Raw genomic sequence first — 21,267 nt, 5'->3', positions numbered from 1 at the left:
TTCAAACATACCCAGTTTTGCTTTCCAAGATGATGTTCTCGCCTTCCACACATTTTTCAACGCTCCAAGAACTTTCGCCCCTCCCCCACCCTATGATTCAATTCCGCTTCCATGGTTCCATCCGCTGCCAAATCCACTCCCAGATATCTAAAACACTTCACTTCCTCTAGTTTTTCTCCATTCAAACTTACCTCCTAGTTGACTTGTTCCTCAACCCTATTGTACCTAATAACCTTGCTCTTATTCAAATTTTCTCTCAGCTTTCTTCTTTCACACACTTTACCAAACTCAGTAACCAGCTTCTGCAGTTTCTTACCCGAATCAGCCACCAGCGCTGTATCATCAGCGAACAACAACTGACTCACTTCCCAAGCACTTTCATCCACAACAGACTGCATACTTGCCCCTATCTCCAAAACTCTTGCATTCACCTCCCTAGCAACCCCATCCATAAACAAATTAAAAAACCATGGAGACATCACGCAGCCATGCCGCAAATTGACATTCACTGAGAACCAATCACTTTCCTCTTTCCTACTCGTACACATGCCTTACATCTTCGATAAAAACTTTTCATTGCTTCTAGCAACTTGCCTCCCACACGATATACTCTTAATACCTTCCACACAGCATCTCTATCAACTCTATCATATGCCTTTCCAGATTCATAAATGCTACATACAGATCCATTTGCTTTTATATATATTCCTCACACACATTCTTCAAAGCAAACACCTGATCCACACAACCTCAACCACTTCTGAAACTACACTGCTCTTCGCCAGTCTGATGCTCTGTACATGCCTTCACCCTCTCAATCAATACCCTCCCATATAATTTCCCAGGAATACTCAACAAACTTATACCTCTGTGATTTAAACTCTCATCCTTATCTCCTTTGCCCTTGCACAATGGCACTATGCATGCATTCCGCTAATCCTCAGGCACCTCACCATGAGCTATAAATACATTGAATATCCTCACCAACCAGTCAACAACACAGTCACCCCTTTTTTGATAAATTCCACAGCAATACCATCCAAACCCGCCGCATTGCCGGCTTTCATCTTCCGCAAAGCTTTCACTACCTCTGTTTACCAAATCATTCTCCCTGACCCTCTCACTTCGCACACCGCCTCGACCAAAACACCCTATATCTGCCACTCGATCATCTAACACATTCAACAAACCTTCAAAATACTCACTCCATCTCCTTTTCACACTGAATACCCCATGTACATCAATGATTCCCTGAACTGCCAGATCACTCATCTTTGCACTCAAATCACCCATCACTATAACCCGGTCTCGTGCAACAAAACTGCTAACACACTCACTCAGCTGCTCCCAAAACACTTTCCTCTCATGATCTTTCTTCTCATGCCCAGGTGCATAGGCACCAATAGTCACCCATCTCTCTCCATCCACTTTCAGTTTTAACCATATCAATCTAGAGTATGCTTTCTTACACTCTATCACATACTCCCACAACTCCTATTTCAGAAGTATGTATATATATATATATATATATATATATATATATATATATATATATATATATATATATTATCCCTGGGGATAGGGGATTAAGAATACTTCCCACGTATTCCCTGCGTGTCGTAGAAGGCGACTAAAAGGGGAGGGAGCGGGGGGCTGGAAATCCTCCCCTCTCGGTTTTTTTTTTTTTTTCAATTTTCCAAAAGAAGGAACAGAGAATTGGGCCAGGTGAGGGTATTCCCTCAAAGGCCCAGTCCTCTGTTCTTAACGCTACCTCGCTAATGCGGGAAATGGCGAATAGTTTGAAAGAAAAAGAAAATATATATATATATATATATATATATATATATATATATATATATATATATATATATATATATATATATATATATTCACCATGGGGTGGATGCAAGCCCAATTCACTATTGGGTGCGTCACTTAACCTCTGTGGGGTTGAGATAGTCAACGTCCCTGTTAAGGTTCGAATCCTATCCGTAGTGCATATAGATATCTATTACATCTTCACTGTTGTTTTCGAGCTTTACACTAGACGTTTCGTTCTATGCATTAGGTACATTTTGGTGAAAACTAAACATAAGTTGAACAGTTTAACGTAACAATGTCCACGGGAGGGATGTGGGGTTGGAACTGCTGCTTCTATCACTGATGGTAACTTATACGGAAGGGGAATTTGGGGAAGGGAAAGGTCAAACGTTGCTCCGTCTGGGGTCAGGTGAGGTAGCTATACTCAATATCCCAACCCTCCGTTATTTTCCTGTGGTGTCATTCCGTTGACCCATAGCAGGGAGGGTCGATGCCGCAGGTGTCGTTATAGGAAGTTGGTCAAACACGCCATCGGAAAGGCTGCCGTCGAATGGGGACATCGTGGCCTCCATGTTCGATTGTATATTGATAGCTGAGGCGCTACCACTTGTGTGCACACCTCTCAGCACTTGCCTGCTACGCTTGACTCGACGCGCGGAGAGAAGCACCTCCTTTCCCATCTTTCCTGTGTTGCTGGATGTTCTAGTGGGTGATGATACGTCATCCTAGGGCACATCTCAGGTGGGTGATGATACGTCATCCCTAGGGCACATCTCAGGTGGGTGATGTGTCGCCCCAGGGCACATCTCAGGTGGATGATGTGTCGCCCCAGGGCACATCTCAGGTGGGTGATGATACGTCGTCCCAGGGCACATCTCAGGTGGGTGATGATACGTCGTCCCAGGGCACATCTCAGGTGGGTGATGATACGTCGCTCCAGGGCACATCTCAGGTGGGTGATGATACGTCATCCTAGGGCACATCTCAGGTGGGTGATGATACGTCATCCTAGGGCACATCTCAGGTGGGTGATGATACGTCGTCCCAGGGCACATCTCAGGTGGATGATGATACGTCGCCCCAGGGCACATCTCAGGTGGGTGATGATACGTCGCCCCAGGGCACATCTCAGGTGGGTGATGATACGTCGCCCCAGGGCACATCTCAGGTGGGTGATGATACGTCGCCCCAGGGCACATCTCAGGTGGGTGATGATACGTCGCCCCAGGGCACATCTCAGGTGGATGATGATACGTCGCCCCAGGGCACATCTCAGGTGGGTGATGATACGTCGCCCCAGGGCACATCTCAGGTGGGTGATGATACGTCGTCCCAGGGCACATCTCAGGTGGGTGATGATACGTCGCTCCAGGGCACATCTCAGGTGGATGATGATACGTCGCCCCAGGGCACATCTCAGGTGGATGATGTGTCGCCCCAGGGCACATCTCTGGTGGATGATGATGCGTCGCCCCAGGGCACATCTCAGGTGGATGATGTGTCGCCCCAGGGCACATCTCAGGTGGATGATGATACGTCGCCCCAGGGCACATCTCAGGTGGATGATGTGTCGCCCCAGGGCACATCTCAGGTGGATTATGATACGTCGCCCCAGGGCACATCTCTTGTGGATGATGATGCGTCGCCCCAGGGCACATCTCTGGTGGATGATGATGCGTCGCCCCAGGGCACATCTCTGGTGGATTATGATACGTCGCCCCCCTGAACATCTCTGGTGGATGATGATGTGTTGCCCCCTCTGAACATTTCAGGTGGATGACGATGCTTCACCCCAGAGAACATCTCTGGTGGATGATGAACCTCCGTCCTCGAGCACACCTCAGGTGGATAACGATGCATCACCCGGAGCACATCTAATTCGCCCACCGTAACAAAAGTCATGGGTTGCAGTTAAAAAATGGCATTGGTTGATCAACCCTAGAATGTCCCAAGGGTCATTGGTGTTGTTACGCATTACAAGGTAGGCTGGAAGTTTGGAGCTGTAGCAAATGACGACTCAAAACTTAGGGTCTTCGTCTGTAAGGGTACAGGTTTCAGCCCCTTTTACCCTTATAGGCGGGGAGTGTTTATCCTCTTCGAAGGCTCACACTGGGGTGTCTCAATGTGTGTGAATGTAACCAAGATGATAAGAGAAAGATAGTATGTTTGAGGAAAGAAATTTGGATGTTATGGCTCTTAGTGAAACGAAGCTCAAGGGTAAAGGGGCAGAAAGGTTTGGAAATATCTTCGGAAGAAAAGAGCTAAGGAAGGAATAGCACTACTCCTGAAGTACGAGTTGTGGGAGAACACGATAGAGTGTATGGAAGTAAATTCTAGATTGAGGTGGGTAAAACTGAAAGTGGATGGTCCTTATGAGAAGAAATATCATGAGAGGCAAGTGTTTTGGAAGCAGCTGAGTGAGTGTGTCAGCAGTTTTGGTGCACAAGACCGGGTAGCAGTGATGGGTGATTTAAATGCAAAGGTAAGTAATGTGGGAGTTGAAAATATGATTGGTACACATGGAGCACTCAGTGTTATAAACATCAGTGGTGAACAGCTAGTGGAGATGTGTACTGTAAAAAAATGATGAATGGGAATACCTGGTTTGAAAAGAGAGATATACATAAGTATACGTAGGTAAGGAGGAGTGATGATCAACAGGCATTTTTTGGATTACTGATTCATTGGTAGGTGTGTAAAATGAGACTTTTGCATGTAAAGGTGCTGAGATTGGCAGCTGGTGGGATGTCTCATCACTATCTTGTGGAGGAGAGGGTAAAGATCTGTAGTTGTTTTAAAAAAGAGGAAATAATGTCGGGAAGACAAGATCGGTGAGAGTAAGTTAGCATGGAAAAGAGACTTCTGTGAGTAGAATGGGAAAAGGTGTTGTCAAATGAAGTGAGGGGAGTGGGTGAGGAATGGCAGGCATTACGAGAAGCAGTGATAGCGTGTGCAAGAGATGCATGTGGCATGCGAAAGACAGGAGGTGGGCAAAATAGAAAGTAGAGTTGCTGGTGAAAGAGAAAAGAGGCGTTTGGGAGTTTCTTACAGGAAAAGAATGTAAATGAACGGGAAATGTACAAGAGAAAGCAGCAGGAAGTCTAGAGGAAGGTGCAGGGTTGAAAAAGAGGGCAAATGAGAGTTGGGGTGAGAGAGTATCATTAAACTTTAGGGAGAATACAAAATATGCTTTGAAAGGAGATAAAGAATGTGTGAAAGACAAGAGAACAAATGGAATCATCGGTAAAGGGGATAAAAGGGGAAGTGAAAATAGGGAATGATGATGTGAGGAGATAGAGCATTTTGCAGGAATACTGAATGTGTTTGATGATAGAGTGGCAGATGTAGGATATTTTGGTCGGGATGGTGTGCGGAGTGAGAGAGTTATGGAGGGTGGTTTGGTGAAGAGAGAAAAGGTGGTGAAAGCCTTGCTGAATATGAAAGGTAGCAAGGTGACGGGAGTGGATGGTATTGCAGTTGAATTTAGCAGGAGAGGGGGTGAATGTGTTGTTTGGGACGGTAAAGATATTCAGTGTATGTATGGATTATGGTGAAGTGCCTGAGAATTCGAGGATTGCATGTATAGTGCCACTGTATAAAGGCAAAGGGGATTAAGGTAAGCGTTCACACTACAGAGGCATAAGTTTCTTCAGTATACTTGGTAAGCTGTATCGAAGGGTATTGATTGAGAGGGTGAGGGCATGTACAGAGCATCAGATTGGGGAGGGGCAGTGAGGTTTCAGAAGTGGTAGAGGATGTGTGGATCAGGTGTTTGCTTTGAAGAATGTGTGTGAGAAATACCAAGAAAAACAGATGGATTTAAATGTGGCATTTATGGATCTGGAGAAGGCATATGATAGGGTTGATAGAGATGCTTTTTGGGAGGCCTTAAGAATATATAGTGTGAGATGTAAGTTGCTAGAAGCAGTGAGGAGTTTTTATCAAGGGTGTAAGACGTCTGTACGAGTAGGAAGAGAGGAGACTGATTGGTGTTATGTCCCCATGGTTGTTTGATTTGTTTATAGATGGGGTGGTTAGGGAGGTAAATGCAGTAGTTTTGGAGAGAGGGGCGAGTTTGCAGTCGGCTAGGGATGAGAGGGCCTGGGAAGTGAGTCAGTTGTTGTGTGCCGATGATAATGGCTGGTGGCTGATTCGAGTGAGAAATTGCAGAAGTTGGTGACTGACTTTGGAAAAGTATGTGAATAAGAGCAATAGGTTCAGCAGGGTTGAGGGACAGGTTAGCTGAAATGTGTGATTGCATGGAGAAAAATTGGAGGAAGTGAAGTGTTTTAGGTATCTGGGAGTGGATTCGTTTACAAATGGAACCATAGAATCGGAAGTGAGTCATATGGTGGGGAAGTGGACTGAACCAGAGCATATGGAACATCCAAGGTATACCTTGGAAAGGTCTGTAGGTGTGAGAGGATGTGTCCTTTTTTCGTTCGTTTCCTGGCGATATCTTGCTGACAAAGTGGGTGGCAATCGTGAGAGGAGGGGTTTTTCTTGAGGGGCTGGTTGGTGTCGGAAATGTATGAAGAATATTAAGAATATATGGTGTGGGAGGCAAGTTGTTAGAAGCAGTGAATAGTTTTTTATCGAGGATGTGAGGCATGTGTACGTGTAGGAAGAGAGGAAAGTGATTGGTTCTCAGTGAATGTAGGTTTGCGGCAGGGGTGTGTGATGTCTCCATGGTTGTTTAATTTGTTTATGGATGGGGTTGTTAGGGAGGTGAATGCAAGAGTTTTGGAAAGAGGGGCAAGTATGCAGTCTGTTGTGGATGAGAGTGTTTGGGAAGTGAGTCAGTTGTTGTTCGCTGATGATACAGCGCTGGTGGCTGATTCGGGTAAGAAACTGCAGAAGCTGGTTACTGAGTTTGGTAAAGTGTGTGAAAGAAGAAAGCTGAGAGTAAATTTGAATAAGATCAAGGTTATTAGGTACAATAGGGTTGAGGGACAAGTCAACAGGGAGGTAAGTTTGAATGGAGAAAAACTGGAGGAAGTGAAGTGTTTTAGATATCTGGGAGTGGATTTGGCAGCGGATGGAACCATGGAAGCGGAAGTGAATCATAGGGTGGGGGAGGGGGCGAAGATTCTGGGAGCATTGGAGAATGTGTGGAAATGGAGAACATTAGCTCGGAAAGCAAAAATGGGTATGTTTGAAGGAATAGTGGTTTCAACAATGTTGTATGGTTGCGAGGCGTGGGCTATGGATAGAGTTGTGCGCAGGAGGGTGGATGTGCTGGAAATGAGATGTTTGAGGACAGTATGTGGTGTGAGGTGGTTTGATCGAGTGAGTAATGTACGGGTAAGAGAGATGTGTGGTAATAAAGAGTGTGGTTGAGAGAGCAGAAGAGGGTGTTTTCAAATGGTTTGGTCACATGGACAGAATGAGTGAGGAAAGATTGACCAAGAGGATATATGTGTCAGAGGTGGAAGGAACGAGGAGAAGTGGGAGACCAAATTGGTGGTGGAATGATGAAGTGAAAAAGATTTTGAGTGATCGGGGCCTGAACATGCAGGCGGGTGAAAGGCGTGCAAGGAATAGAGTGAATTGGAACGATGTGGTATACCGGGGTCGACGTGCTGTCAATGGATTGAACCAGGGCGTGTGAAGCGTCTGGGGTAAACCATGGAAAAGTTCTGTGGGGCCTGGATGTGGAAAGGGAGCTATGGTTTCGGTGCATTATTACATGACAGCTAGAGACCGAGTGTGAGCGAATGGGGCCTTTGTTGTCTTTTCCCAGCAATACCTCGCACACATGGGGGGGAGGGGGTTGTTATTTCATGTGTGGCAAGGTGGCTATGGGAATGAATAAAGGCAGATAGTATGAATTATGTACATGTGTATATATGTATATGTCTCTGTGTGTATATATATGTATAGGTTGAGATGTATAGGTATGTATATTTACGTGTGTGGACGTGTATGCATATACATGTGTATGTGGGTGGGTTGGCCATTCTTTCGTCTGTTTCCTTGCGCTCCCTCGCTAACGCGGGAGACAGCGACAAAGCAAAATAGATAAATAATAAAATATATATATCAATAGTCAATACAGCCTCTTCTGCTCTCTCAACCACACTCTTTTTATTACCACACATCTCTCTTACCCTTTCATTACTTATTCGATCAAACCACCTCACACCACAAATTGTCCTCAAACATCTCATTTCCAACACATTCACCCTCCTCCGCACAACCCTATCTATAGCCCACGCCTCGCAACCATATAACATTGGTGGAACCACTTTTCCTTCAAACATACCCATTTTTGCTCTCCGAGATAACGTTCTCGCCTTCCACACATTCTTCAGTGCTCTCAGAACCTTCGCCCCCTCCCCGACCCTGCGACCCACTTCCACTTCCATGGTATTCCAGGGTATTCGAGTACATTGTATTCGAATAGTCATATCCATATTAGGGGGCGATCATAGCCTAGCGGTAGCGCTTCCGCCTGTTGCACAGGGGTCCCGGGTTCGATCCTGGCTGTTGGAGGTTTGTATGTTCTATGATAGTGCGCATTCTTTTGCACTTTGTTCGTAAATATATATATATATATATATATATATATATATATATATATATATATATATATATATATAAATGATTTTCTGTAATAGTTTCCCACAAAGCGAAGAAGCCTCACAAACTGACGGTGTCAAATGTTCACATTCAATCTAGATGTCATGTATAATGCATTGAAACCAGAGCCACCTATCCACAACCAAGCCTCACAGACCAATTCATATGCTCTGGTTCAGTCCAATGACAGCAGTCGCTCCCTGTATACCACATCACTCTAATCTGCTCTATCCCATGTACTCCTCTCACTCTCCAGCGCGTCCAGGCCCCGATTTCTCTGATTACATCCTTCTGTCTTTTTCTCGGTCTCCAATTAGGATACACTAATCTTTTAATGAGGCTCTCTTCACTCATCTTCTCTGTAAGTCTAACCCATCTCAGCGCTCCCTTTTCAGTTCTCTTAGTCATGTTCAGCTTACGCTAAACCTCTTTCTTATACCGGCCAAACTCTCTACACACGACATATCAACCTCAAGTATTTTCCCCAACACATTCAACCACTTCTGCTCTTTTGTATTTAATGTCCACCACACCCACCCCTACAGCACCGTTGGGACCTTTGTCCACACATGCCTTGATGTACCCGAAACCTTTGGCCCTTTACCCAACCGAAACTATCTAAAGCCCTCCACTTTCTCCAGATTCTGTCTATTCAAACTCATCATAGACTCCAATAATCGAACACCAGCTCCTGTAATATTTTACTTGGGTCGGCCACCAGCGCCGTGTCATTCCCAAACAGTAGACTGCAGATCCGTCCCCCTCATCAAGACCCTATCCGTTCACAGACTTATCAGCTATAGTGACATAACAGACCCTTCACTTTCACTTGGAACCACTCACTCTCCTCCATTCCTTCTAGCACACACGCCATGGTCTCCAGATAACAACTCTACACTGATCTTGCGGCTTTCTTCCTACATGTGTACTCGAACACTTTCCATGAGGCATCTCTATCAGGACCAGTGTACGCTTCTTCCAGATCCAAAACTGCAATGAACAAATTCGTCTCTTTCTCCAAATATATATATATATATATATATATATATATATATATATATATATATATATATATATATATATATATATATGGGAATAGGAGAGAAAGAATACTGCCCATGCATTCCCTGCGTGTCATAGAAGACGAATATGAGGGGCAGAAACGTGGGACCTGGAAATCTTCCCTCTTGTATTGACTTCCAAAAGAAGGACAAGAGCAAGGAGACAAACGAGGATTTTTTCCTTTAAGTCTGAGTCATTTGTCCTCGACGGTGCCTTGCTCAGGCGAGAGGGATGTGGGGTTCTGGGATTATACAACAATAAAAAAAGAACAGTATTAATAATGATAATAATAATGATAATAATAATAATGATAATAATGATAATAATAATAATGATGATAATAATAATAATAATAATAATAATAACAATAATAATAATAATAATAATAGTAATAAGAATAATGATAACAATAATGATATCAATGATAACAATAATGCTGAAGGAGAGGTAGTAGGAAATGTGCAGGATGTAAATAAATACGAGTCTACTTAAGTCTTGGACAATATCACGAGACAACCTCCTAAACGTAAGTGTTTCATTTCTATATTGTTTTCCCCTCTGTAACGCCCTCAGTAGGTGCCAGGGATTTCTATTTCCTCACTTAAATTGTACAACTTAGGTATTTAGTGCATTTCTCATACATAAGCGTTTGCACCATCATTCTGTTTACATCTGCCAGTAACACTGGCTTCAGGACGTGCAAACATGACTGGTCAGCAACGTTTGACCAAGGACGGTCTCTCAAGTCATTGACTTCGATGTGGGAGATGATAAACATCGAAATGGCCGAGAAGTCGTCAGCCCTGACCAACACGGTCGGTTGTGCCCAGATACGGTGGCTGGGTACAACAGTACCCTTTGGGGTATCTTTATCTGGGACCACAGCTATCACTGCACTCGAGCAGTGTCTCCCCACTTTTCACTGGTAGAGGAGACCTTTAAGCAACACGTAATATTCTCTGGAGCGCTGATCTCCTCCATCCATTGTCTCCCTTTCTTTCATAAGTATGATACCATAACTTCATTAGCAATTTTGAGGTAACCATTAGTCACCAACTCTAGGCTAACAAAACTCCAGTCATAGATAATGAACTACTGGACCTCCACTGTCTTTTTCTTTCGATTCAGAATTTCATGGAATCCTTGAAGGTTGCTCACGGAAGGCTGAAAAACTGGGAACCCAGTTGAAGAAAACTGTACAAGACATTACTGAAAGATAACACTGGTTACGAGTGTAGAACAAAGAAACTGTAATCTCGGCAAAGTTCACTACAGCTGGACTTCAGATAGTGTTATATCAGCAACAGGCATTAACGTCTGTCTCTCAGTACCTGGAACATAATATGATGACACTTAAGGCAATATGTAAAACACAAAAGGCAATATATAGACTTGAATACAAAGACACTCAAGATAAACTAATCGCTAATACATGATGAGTGATTCTGCTAATTACTTACTGGAATCCACTCTTACGAGGAACATTAGAGATAGTGCGTTTGGTTACCATTTCTTCTTCGTCCTCAAACTAAAGCCAGACTGAAGCACTCAGATATTACAGTAGCTGACACCAAGGAACAAAAACACGATATCTGTCTCACTACAGTCAAAGTCAATGTCTGCCACATCAATATTCATCATATAGATAAGTCATATGAATGAGACATATATTTCAACAAACATCTTACACAATGTAGTCTCCAAGAACCGAGAGATGACTTTCAAAGACATATCGCACACCGAAGGAAAGAGTGAGGTTAATCTTTACAGGACTACGTGCAAGGAGAGGAAACGAATGGTATGTTGCATTGTTGCATTGCATGTTGCTCTTAGTGGCGCAGACCCAGCCAGGGCCAGCCAGGGCCAGCCAGGGCCAGCCTGGGCCAGCCTGGGTCAGCCTTGGCCAGCCTGGGCCAGCCTGGGCCAACCTGAGCCCAGCTGAAGCCAACCAGGACCAGCAAGGACCAGCCAGGGCCAGCCTGGACAAGCCAGAACCAGCCAGGGTCAGCCTGGACCAGCCAGAGCCAGCCAGGGTCAGCCTGGACCAGCCAGAACCAGCCAGGGTCAGCCTGAACCAGCCAGAACCAGCAAGGGCCAGCCTGGACCAGCCAGAACCAGCCAGGGTTAGCCTGACCAGCCAGAACCAGCCAGGATCAGCCTGGACCAGCCAGGACCAGCCATGGCCAACATGGACCAGCCAGGGCCAGCCTGAACCTGCCAGAACCAGTCAGGGCTGACCTACCTTTGAAGTAAACGTCCTGGGACAAGGAAGACTCGGTGGAGGGCCTCGTGATTTCTGTTGACAAAAAGAAAGAAAGAGAGATGAACAGGTTTCTCAAAAGAGCATCATTATCTAAAGCTTGCATTAAGATATACTGCCGCTTACAGATTCAGCTAATCATTATCTCGGGGCTGTCTAAGGACGCTGCAGTTTCAAGATTTTGATAATCATTATCTAAAGAGCTGTCTATAGGCGCTGCGGTTTAAAGTTTCAACAAGCCAATATCTAAAGACTGTCTGTGTATGCGCAGTTTAAAGATTCAACGAACCATTATCTAAGGGCTGTCTTAGGACGCTGCAGATTAAAGATTCAACGAACCATTATGTCTTAGGACGCTGCAGATTAAAGAGTCAACCAGTCATTATTCAGGGACTGTATATGGACGCTGTAGTTTAGAGATACAGCTACTACAGGAGACAGATGTTACAGGATTCATAGGTCAAGGGGGAAAATGTTGTCAGGTGTACTGAGCCCCCTTCACAGAATTCTATGACACACACAAGTAACACTGTGTCATCCTAACCAGAGGGACGTATGAAACGAAAATATTTTCTGAATATTCGAGGACAATGACAATCCTATCTTGCTCTTCACAGTGACCAGACCCAAGTCACTGGCAGTGTTTACCAGTGGCATCAACACACACTAGAATCATACTCATCATGAGACAATGTTATCATTAAACTACACTCACTGCAATCATCACCAATCACCTAAAAACCCTAAGACCTTAAACAGTGGCTTCCCTTCAGCAATGGTACCCTTAGCATTGGTAGACAATATCATTCTCAATCTTTGGTATTCGTAGACACTAATGCCTGATGATACGCTGACCGTATGACGGTCTGACCAGATATAAACATCCCAGATCATTACAGAGGAAAAACTGGTCAATGATTTGTCCTTTAGCGTGGCACATGTGGACAGTCGAAGCCTTAAACAGTGCCACCACAGGTGATGTTGCATTTACACAACAGTTTTCTTGGATTAATGGCGGACGACATCCTCTGACGGAGACATCCTTTAAATCAACCCTCCCTAAAAAGTAGTAACCTTAAAGATATGATGTCATTAAACAGTGGCATTTTGTAAGAGTGACGTCCTTATAGGGTGAAATGCTCAGCGATTCCCTGTAGAATTATCACTCGTTTAGATGACTTCTTAAAGCAGCAACATCCACAGAAGAATTTATACTTAGATAACATTGCCTTTACACAATAGCACCCTTAAACAGTCCTACATAATGGCTTGCTTAAACATCCCTACATAATGGCTTGCTTAAACATCCCTACATAATGGCTTGCTTAAACATCCCTACATAATGGCTTGCTTAAACATCCCTACATAATGGCTTGCTTAAACAGCCCTACATAATGGCTTGCTTAAACATCCCTACATAATGGCTTGCTTAAACAGCCCTACATAATGGCTTGCTTAAACATCCCTACATAATGGCTTGCTTAAACATCCCTACATAATGGCTTGCTTAAACAGCTCTACATAATGGCTTGCTTAAACATCCCTACATAATGGCTTGCTTAAACATCCCTACATAATGGCTTGCTTAAACAGCCCTACATAATGGCTTGCTTAAACAGCCCTACATAATGGCTTGCTTAAACATCCCTACATAATGGCTTGCTTAAACATCCCTACATAATGGCTTGCTTAAACATCCCTACATAATGGCTTGCTTAAACATCCCTACATAATGGCTTGCTTAAACATCCATACATAATGGCTTGCTTAAACATCCCTACATAATGGCACCCTCAACCATCCCTGTAGGATGGCATCCATAAATATCTTTACATAATGACATTGTCACACATCCGAACATAATGGTATTCTCAGCTAGTAGTAAACGAATGTCCCTTTAGACGACAACATCTCTACTGATTCTCACGTACCATTATGATACAATCTTGAATAATGGCATCCATCAGTGGTGTTCCACTGGTTAACAGTACACACTACCACATACACACACACACACACACACATAAATATATATATATATATATATATATATATATATATATATATATATATATATATATATATATATATATATATATATATTTTTATTATACTTTGTCGCTGTCTCCCGCGTTTGCGAGGTAGCGCAAGGAAACAGACGAAAGAAATGGCCCAAACCCCCCCCCCCCCATACACATGTATATACATACGTCCACACACGCAAATATACATACCTACACAGCCTTCCATGGCTCACCCCAGACGCTTCACATGCCCTGCTTCAATCCACTGACAGCACGTCAACCCCGGTATACCACATCGCTCCAATTCACTCTATTCCTTGCCCTCCTTTCACCCTCCTGCATGTTCAGGCCCCGATCACACAAAATCTTTTTCACTCCATCTTTCCACCTCCAATTTGGTCTCCCTCTTCTCCTTTAGAAAGTTAAAATACAAGGAGGGGAGGGTTTCCAGCCCCCCCGCTCCCGTCCCCTTTAGTCGCCTTCTACGACACGTGAGGAATGCGTGGGAAGTATTCTTTCTCCCCTTTCTCTAGCTGTCATTATGATATGACAGCTAGAGACTGAGTGTGAACGAATGTGGCCTTTGTTGTCTTTTCCTAGCGCTGCCTTGCGCACATGAGGGGGGAGGGGGTTGTTATTTCATGTGTGGCGAGGTGGCGATGGGAATGAATAAAGGCAGACAGTATGAATTATGCGCATGTGTATATATGTATATGTCTGTGTATGTATATATATGTATACGTTGAGATGTATAGGTATGTATATTTGCGTGTGTGGAAGTGTATGTATATACATGTGTATGTGGGTGGGTTGGGCCATTCTTTCCTTGCGCTCCCTCGCTAACGCGGGAGACAGCGACAAAGCAAAATCAATCAATCAATATATATATATATATATATATATATATATATATATATATATATATATATATATATATATATAGATAGATAGATAGATAGATAGATACATATTCGCCATTTCCCAAGTTTGCGAGGTAGCGTCAAGAACAGAGTACTATGCCTTACGGGGAATATCCTCACTTGTCCCATTTTCTGTTCCCTCGTTTGGAAAATTAGAAATAAGAGGGGAGGATTTCCAGCTCCCCGCTCCCTCCCCTTTCAGTCGCCTTGTAAGAAACGCAAGGAATACGTGTAAAGTATTCTTTCTCCCTGTTTGAATGAGAAAAACTGGAGGAAGTGAAGTGTTTTAGATATCTCGGAGTGGATCTGGCAGCGGATGGAACCATGGAAGCGGAAGTGAGTCTCAGGATGGGGGAGGGGGCAAAGGTTCTGGGAGCGTTGAAGAATGTGTGGAAGGCGAAAACGTTATCTTGGAGAGCAAAAATGGGTATGTTTGAAGGAACAGTGTTTCCAACAATGCTATATGGTTGTGAGGCATGGGCTATAGATAGGGTTGCGCGGAGGAGGGTGGATGTGTTGGAAATGAGATGTTTGAGGACAATATGTAGAATGAGATGGTTTGATCGAGTAAGTAATGAAAGGGTAAGATGTGTGATAATAAAAAGTGTGTGGTTGAGAGAGCAGAAAAGGGTGTATTGAAATGGTTTGGTCACACCGAGAGAATGAGTGAGGAAAGATTGACCAACAGGATATATGTGTCAGAGGTGGAGGGAACGGGGAGAAGTGAGAGACCAAATTGGAGGTGGAAGGATGGAGTGAAAAAGATCTGAGCGATCGGGGCCTGAACATACAGGAGGGTGAAAGGCATGCAAGGAATAGAGTCAAATGGAACGATGTGGTATACCGGGGTCGACGTGCTGTCAATGGATTGAACCAGGGCATTTGAAGCGTCTAGGGTAAACCATGGAAAGTTTTTTAGGGCCTGGATGTGGAAAGAGAGCTGGGGTTTCGGTGCAGTACACATGACAGCTAGAGAGTGTGTGAGAACGAAAGTGGCCTTTATTGTCTTTTCCTAGCGCTACTTCGCTGGATGTTGATGACCGGTGCTTTGTCTCTAACGTGGATGGCTTTTAATATCTATAGTCTCCTCCGATCACTACAATTAGTAATGATTTTGATTCTATTCACTATAATCTCCGACGTTAGTCTCGTTCCATGCTTTTGTTCATGATGTGATGGACTGTCTATATTCCAACCTCGTTTAAAATTGTTCTCCTGTGTTTTCTCAACTATGCCTGATGAAATGAAATGAATAACATTGGACAGCTGGTGTTGGAACAACCACCTGATGGTAGAATGATACTGAAAAATCTGAAAACATAAAAAAGAAGGTTAATAACTCAAATATGCTGCCGTATTCAATTCTATGTGCACTGGAGAAAACCTGCTCCCAGCTTACACTATGTATATAAATAATCATCTATCTATCTATCTATCTATCTATCTATCTATCTATCTATCTATATATATATATATATATATATATATATATATATATATATATATATATATATATATCCCTGGGGATAGGGGATTAAGAATACTTCCTACGTATTCCCTGCGTGTCGTAGAAGGCGACTAAAAGGGGAGGGAGCGGGGGGCTGGAAATCCTCCCCTCTCGTTTTTTTTTTTTTTTTTCCAAAAGAAGGAACAGAGGGGGCCAGGTGAGGATATTCCAAAAAAGGCCCAGTCCTCTGTTCTTAACGCTACCTCGCTAACGCGGGAAATGGCGAATAGTGTAAAAGAAAAAAAAATATATATATATCACCTTTCTGACATAAATAACGAGTCTAAGAGGAGAATGAATTAGCTTTGTGTTATACACAAAAGCATTTTCATTTTATATGACTCTAATGAATATAATTTGTACATAAACTTATAATCGTACACCTGAACATGTATGCAAATTCACACGCTTGCGTACATAGGTGACTATTACAAACAGAAAAACACAGACACACAGACACAGACACACACACACACACACACACCCACACACACACACACACACACACAACCCACTGTATTCATCAACAACCAGAGACTCAGCCACCATCCACCACACTCGCCAATCCCTGGACATAACCACAGCCCACTACATCAGCTGGACCAGGGGGACTTTCATGGCTATTCATCAGAAGGAGAGAAGATCAGGAAATTAAAGAATGTATCAGCCATAAAGTCGGGGAAATACTTAGCCAGGGATAGAAAACAGGATCAGAAGTTAACAACAACAAATGGAGAATTTACGTATCAGACAGAGGTCATGCAAAAAATGAAATGGAAGAGGAAATTAGGGGAGGGAGAGATATAACATAGGAACATAACAAAATCAGAGCCACTGAAGGAAATCAAAAGGAACGTACCCGGAGGAGGAGGAGGAGGAGGAGGAGGAGGAGGAGAGATCTGATGGTGAGCATTAGAAGAGCAGGGTAGGAAGGTCTTCCCTAGGAGGAGGAGGAGGAGGAGGAGGAGGAGGAGGAGGAGGAGGAGGAGGAGGAGGAGAGATCTGATGGTGAGCATTAGAAGAGCAGGGTAGGAAGGTCTTCCCTAGGAGGAGGAGGAGGAGGAGGAGGAGGAGGAGAGATCTGATGGTGAGCATTAGAGGAGCAGGGTAGGAGGGACTTCCCTACGTGCTCCTGATATAGAAAGACAAACGGCATTGCCCACAACACAGAGGTGGGAGACGGTTGGGAAAAAGGGGAACGAACGTGAGACAGGAGAGAGAGAGAGAGAGAGAGAGAGAGAGAGAGAGAGAGAGAGAGAGAGAGAGAGAGAGAGAGAGAGAGAGAGAGAGAGAGAGAGAGAGAGTTCTGAGACTGAACGACAGAAATAGAGGATACTGAATGATGCCCAAGGCCCGTACCACAGCCACTGCCACAGTCAGCCACCAAAGCTCCTTCACAGCCAGCACAGCGATGACACCCCACCATAGCTACAACCGCTAACACAGCCACATCTCTCAACACAGCCATAGCCACATCCTATATCACAGTAACAGACCCCACCACAGCCACAGCCTTACCATAGCCTCACAATAGCCACAGCCCTAACAAAGCCACAAACCAACACAACCACAGCCCTAACAAAGCCACAAACCAACACAACCACAGCCCCTAACGCAGTCATAGCCACATCTTCTTTCACAGTGACATAACCCAACACAGCCACAGTCCCTCCCACAGCCAAAGTCTTACCATACCCCCACAACAGCCACAGTCCTCACCAAAGGCACACGGCCCCAGCATAGCCACAGCTCCCAGCACAGCCATATATTCCCACCACATTCACAGCCTCACCTTAGCCTCGGCCTCCATCACAGCCCCCCCACCACAACCACAGCCCCCCACCACTACCACAGCCCCCCACCACAACCACAGCGCCCCCACCACAACCACAGCCCACCACCACAACCACAGCCCTCACCACAACCACAGCCCCTCACCACAACCACAAGCCCCCACCACAACCACAGCCCCATCACCACAACCACAGTCCCACCACCACAGCCACAGCCCCTCCACCACAACCACAGTCCCCCACCACAACCACAGCCCCTCACCACAACCACAGCCCCCCACCACTACCACAGCCCCTCACCACAACCACAGCCCCACCACCACAACCACAGCCCCCGCCACAACCACAGCCCCACCACCACAACCACAGCCCTCACCACAACCACAGCCCCACAACCACAGTCCCCCCCACCACAACCACAGTCCCCACCACCACAACCACAGTCCCCCCCCACCACAGCCACACTCACACACACCGTTGAGCTGCACGGCAAGGCTCTTCTCCCTGTTCTTGTCGTTGTCGATGGAGGCGTTGCAGCGGTAGGTGGAGATGTCGTCCACCTTCAGGCTTCGGATGATAAGGGTCGTCTGCAACTTGGGCGGGCTCTCCCCAACCTGGTTCTCCACCACCTTGTATCGTCCACCTGCGGTATAGAGGCATGTGGTCAACTGAATGTACCTCCCCAACCTGGTTCTCCACCACCTTGTATCGTCCACCTGTGGTATAGAGGCATGTGGTTAACTGAATGTACCTCCCCAACCTGGTTCTCCACCACCTTGTATCGTCCACCTGTGGTATAGAGGCATGTGGTCAACTGAATGTACCTCCCCAACCTGGTTCTCCACCACCTTGTATCGTCCACCTGTGGTACAGAGGCATGTGGTCAACTGAATGTACCTCCCCAACCTGTTCTGTGACCACCTTGTATCGTCCACCTGCGGTATAGAGGCATGTGGTCAACTGAATGTACCTCCCCAACCTGTTCTGCAACCATCTGGTATCGTCCATCTGCGGTACAGGGAAAGCTGGTCAACTAGTACCTCCCTAACCTGTTCTGTGACCATCTGGTACCGTCCACCTGCGGTACAGAGACAGCTGGTCAACTAGTACGTCCCCAACCTGTTCTGCAACCATCTGGTATCGTCTACCTGTGATACAGAGACAGCTGGTCAACTGGTTGTACCTACCTGTTCTGCAACCATCTGGTATCGTTCACCTGTGGTACAGAGGCATCTGGTTAACTGGTGTACCTCCCTTAACCCACCTGGCTCCACCACCTGCCTACTCCATCTGCCATTCTACCACCTGGTTCTCCTACACCTGGATACCTCATTGCCTCTGCACCATCTGGCTCTCCACCACCTGGCAACCTCACCTGGCTCTCAAGTACTTGGCCAACTGAGTCCACCTGCCCTACTACCACCTAGAATTTCACCACATAACGTTCCACCATCTGGCTCTCGACCAACTGATTCTATCGTCCACATGGCTCTTTACCATATGGTTTTCCACCATCTGGTTCTCGACCACCTGGTTCTCGACCACCTGGTTCTCGACCACCTGGTTCTCCACCACCTGATTCTCCACAATATGGCTCTTTTCCACATGGTTCTCCACCATCTGGTTCTCTACCACCTTGTTCTCCACCTTCTGGTTCTCCACCCCCTGGTTCTCCACCATCTGATTCTCCACAATATGGCTCTTTTCCACATGGTTCTCCACCATCTGGTTCTCGATCATATGGCTCTCCACCAGCTGGTCAGCCTCACCACCTGGCGCCGCCCTCCTGCACCATAAAGGCATTAGATTATTAAGTATATTTCCCCAGCTGGCTGGCCACAGGCTCTCATGACCCATCTGGTGCACGCACGACGTCCCACTCTTCACGAGCGACCAAAACCTCACACAATGAATTAATCCTTGATCAGAATAATGCAGATGATACGATAAGCTGATAAAGTTTCTAAGCTTTTCAATCCCTTTACAATAAGCTTATGAATCCCTTTACAGTAAGCCTACAAATCTCCCGTCACGCTATTGTAGGCTTTACAAGAAGCTTATAAAGTCCTGGTTATGACACGGTAAGCTTTAAAATAAGCTTATAAATCCCTGACCATGATAATGTAGGATTTACAATAAGCTTATAACGTCCTGGTTATGACACGGTAAGCTTTAGAATAAGCCTACAAATCTCCCGTCACGCTATGGTAGGCTTTACAAGAAGCTTATAAAGTCCTGGTTATGACACGGTAAGCTTTAAAATAAGCTTATGAATCCCTGACCACGATAATGTAGGATTTACAAAAAGCTTATAAAGTCCTGGTTATGACACGGTAAGCTTTAAAATAAGCTTATGAATCCCTGACCACGATAATGTAGGATCTACAAAAAGCTTATAAAGTCCTGGTTATGACACGGTAAGCTTTAAAATAAGCTTATAAATCCCTTACCACAATATTGTAGGCTTTACAAGAAGCTTATAAAGTCCTGGTTTTGACACTGTAAGCTTTAAAATAAGCTTATAAATCCCTGACCACGATAATGTAGGATCTACAAAAAGCTTATAAAGTCCTGGTTATGACACGGTAAGCTTTAAAATAAGCTTATAAATCCCTGACCACGATATTGTAGGATTTACAATAAGCTTATAAAGTCCTGGTTATGACATTGTAAGCTTTGAAGTAAGCCTATAAATCCCTTACCACGATATTGTAGGATTTACAATAAGCTTATAAAGTCCTGGTTATGACACTGTAAGCTTTAAAATAAGCTTATAAATCCCTTACCACGATATTGTAGGATTTACAATAAGCTTATAAAGTCCTGGTTATGACACGGTAAGCTTTAAAATAAGCTTATAAATCCCTGACCACGATAATGTAGGATCTACAAAAAGCTTATAAAGTCCTGGTTATGACACGGTAAGCTTTAAAATAAGCTTATAAATCCCTGACCACGATATTGTAGGATTTACAATAAGCTTATAAAGTCCTGGTTATGACACGGTAAGCTTTAGAATAAGCCTACAAATCTCCCGTCACGCTATGGTAGGCTTTACAATAAGCTTATTAAGTCCTGGTTATGACACGGTAAGCTTTAAAATAAGCTTATGAATCCCTGACCACGATAATGTAGGATTTACAAAAAGCTTATAAAGTCCTGGTTATGACACGGTAAGCTTTAAAATAAGCTTATGAATCCCTGACCACGATAATGTAGGATCTACAAAAAGCTTATAAAGTCCTGGTTATGACACGGTAAGCTTTAAAATAAGCTTATAAATCCCTTACCACAATAT

The 21,267-nt window shown here is 44.6% G+C and overlaps 1 protein-coding gene across 4 annotated transcripts in view; it reads right to left on the bottom strand.

Annotated features, from left to right (window-relative positions):
• The window catches only part of LOC139759421 (protein amalgam-like), a 440,638-nt gene that overhangs the window by 33,579 nt on the left and 385,792 nt on the right, over positions 1-21,267 (bottom strand). For all 4 annotated transcript variants that reach the window (XM_071681518.1, XM_071681514.1, XM_071681515.1 and 1 more), the window contains 2 exons: positions 18,445-18,612; positions 11,708-11,761 (listed from right to left, as the gene is read on the bottom strand). In XM_071681518.1, the coding sequence (XP_071537619.1) occupies positions 11,708-11,761; positions 18,445-18,612 (222 nt within the window). The remainder of the gene's footprint in view (positions 1-11,707; positions 11,762-18,444; positions 18,613-21,267) is intronic.

Source organism: Panulirus ornatus, chromosome 33 (assembly GCF_036320965.1).
Source record: "Panulirus ornatus isolate Po-2019 chromosome 33, ASM3632096v1, whole genome shotgun sequence".
NCBI lineage: Eukaryota > Metazoa > Arthropoda > Malacostraca > Decapoda > Palinuridae > Panulirus > Panulirus ornatus.
The sequence above is the reverse complement of the archived record's forward strand: the minus strand, read 5'-3'. Positions and strand labels throughout refer to the sequence as shown.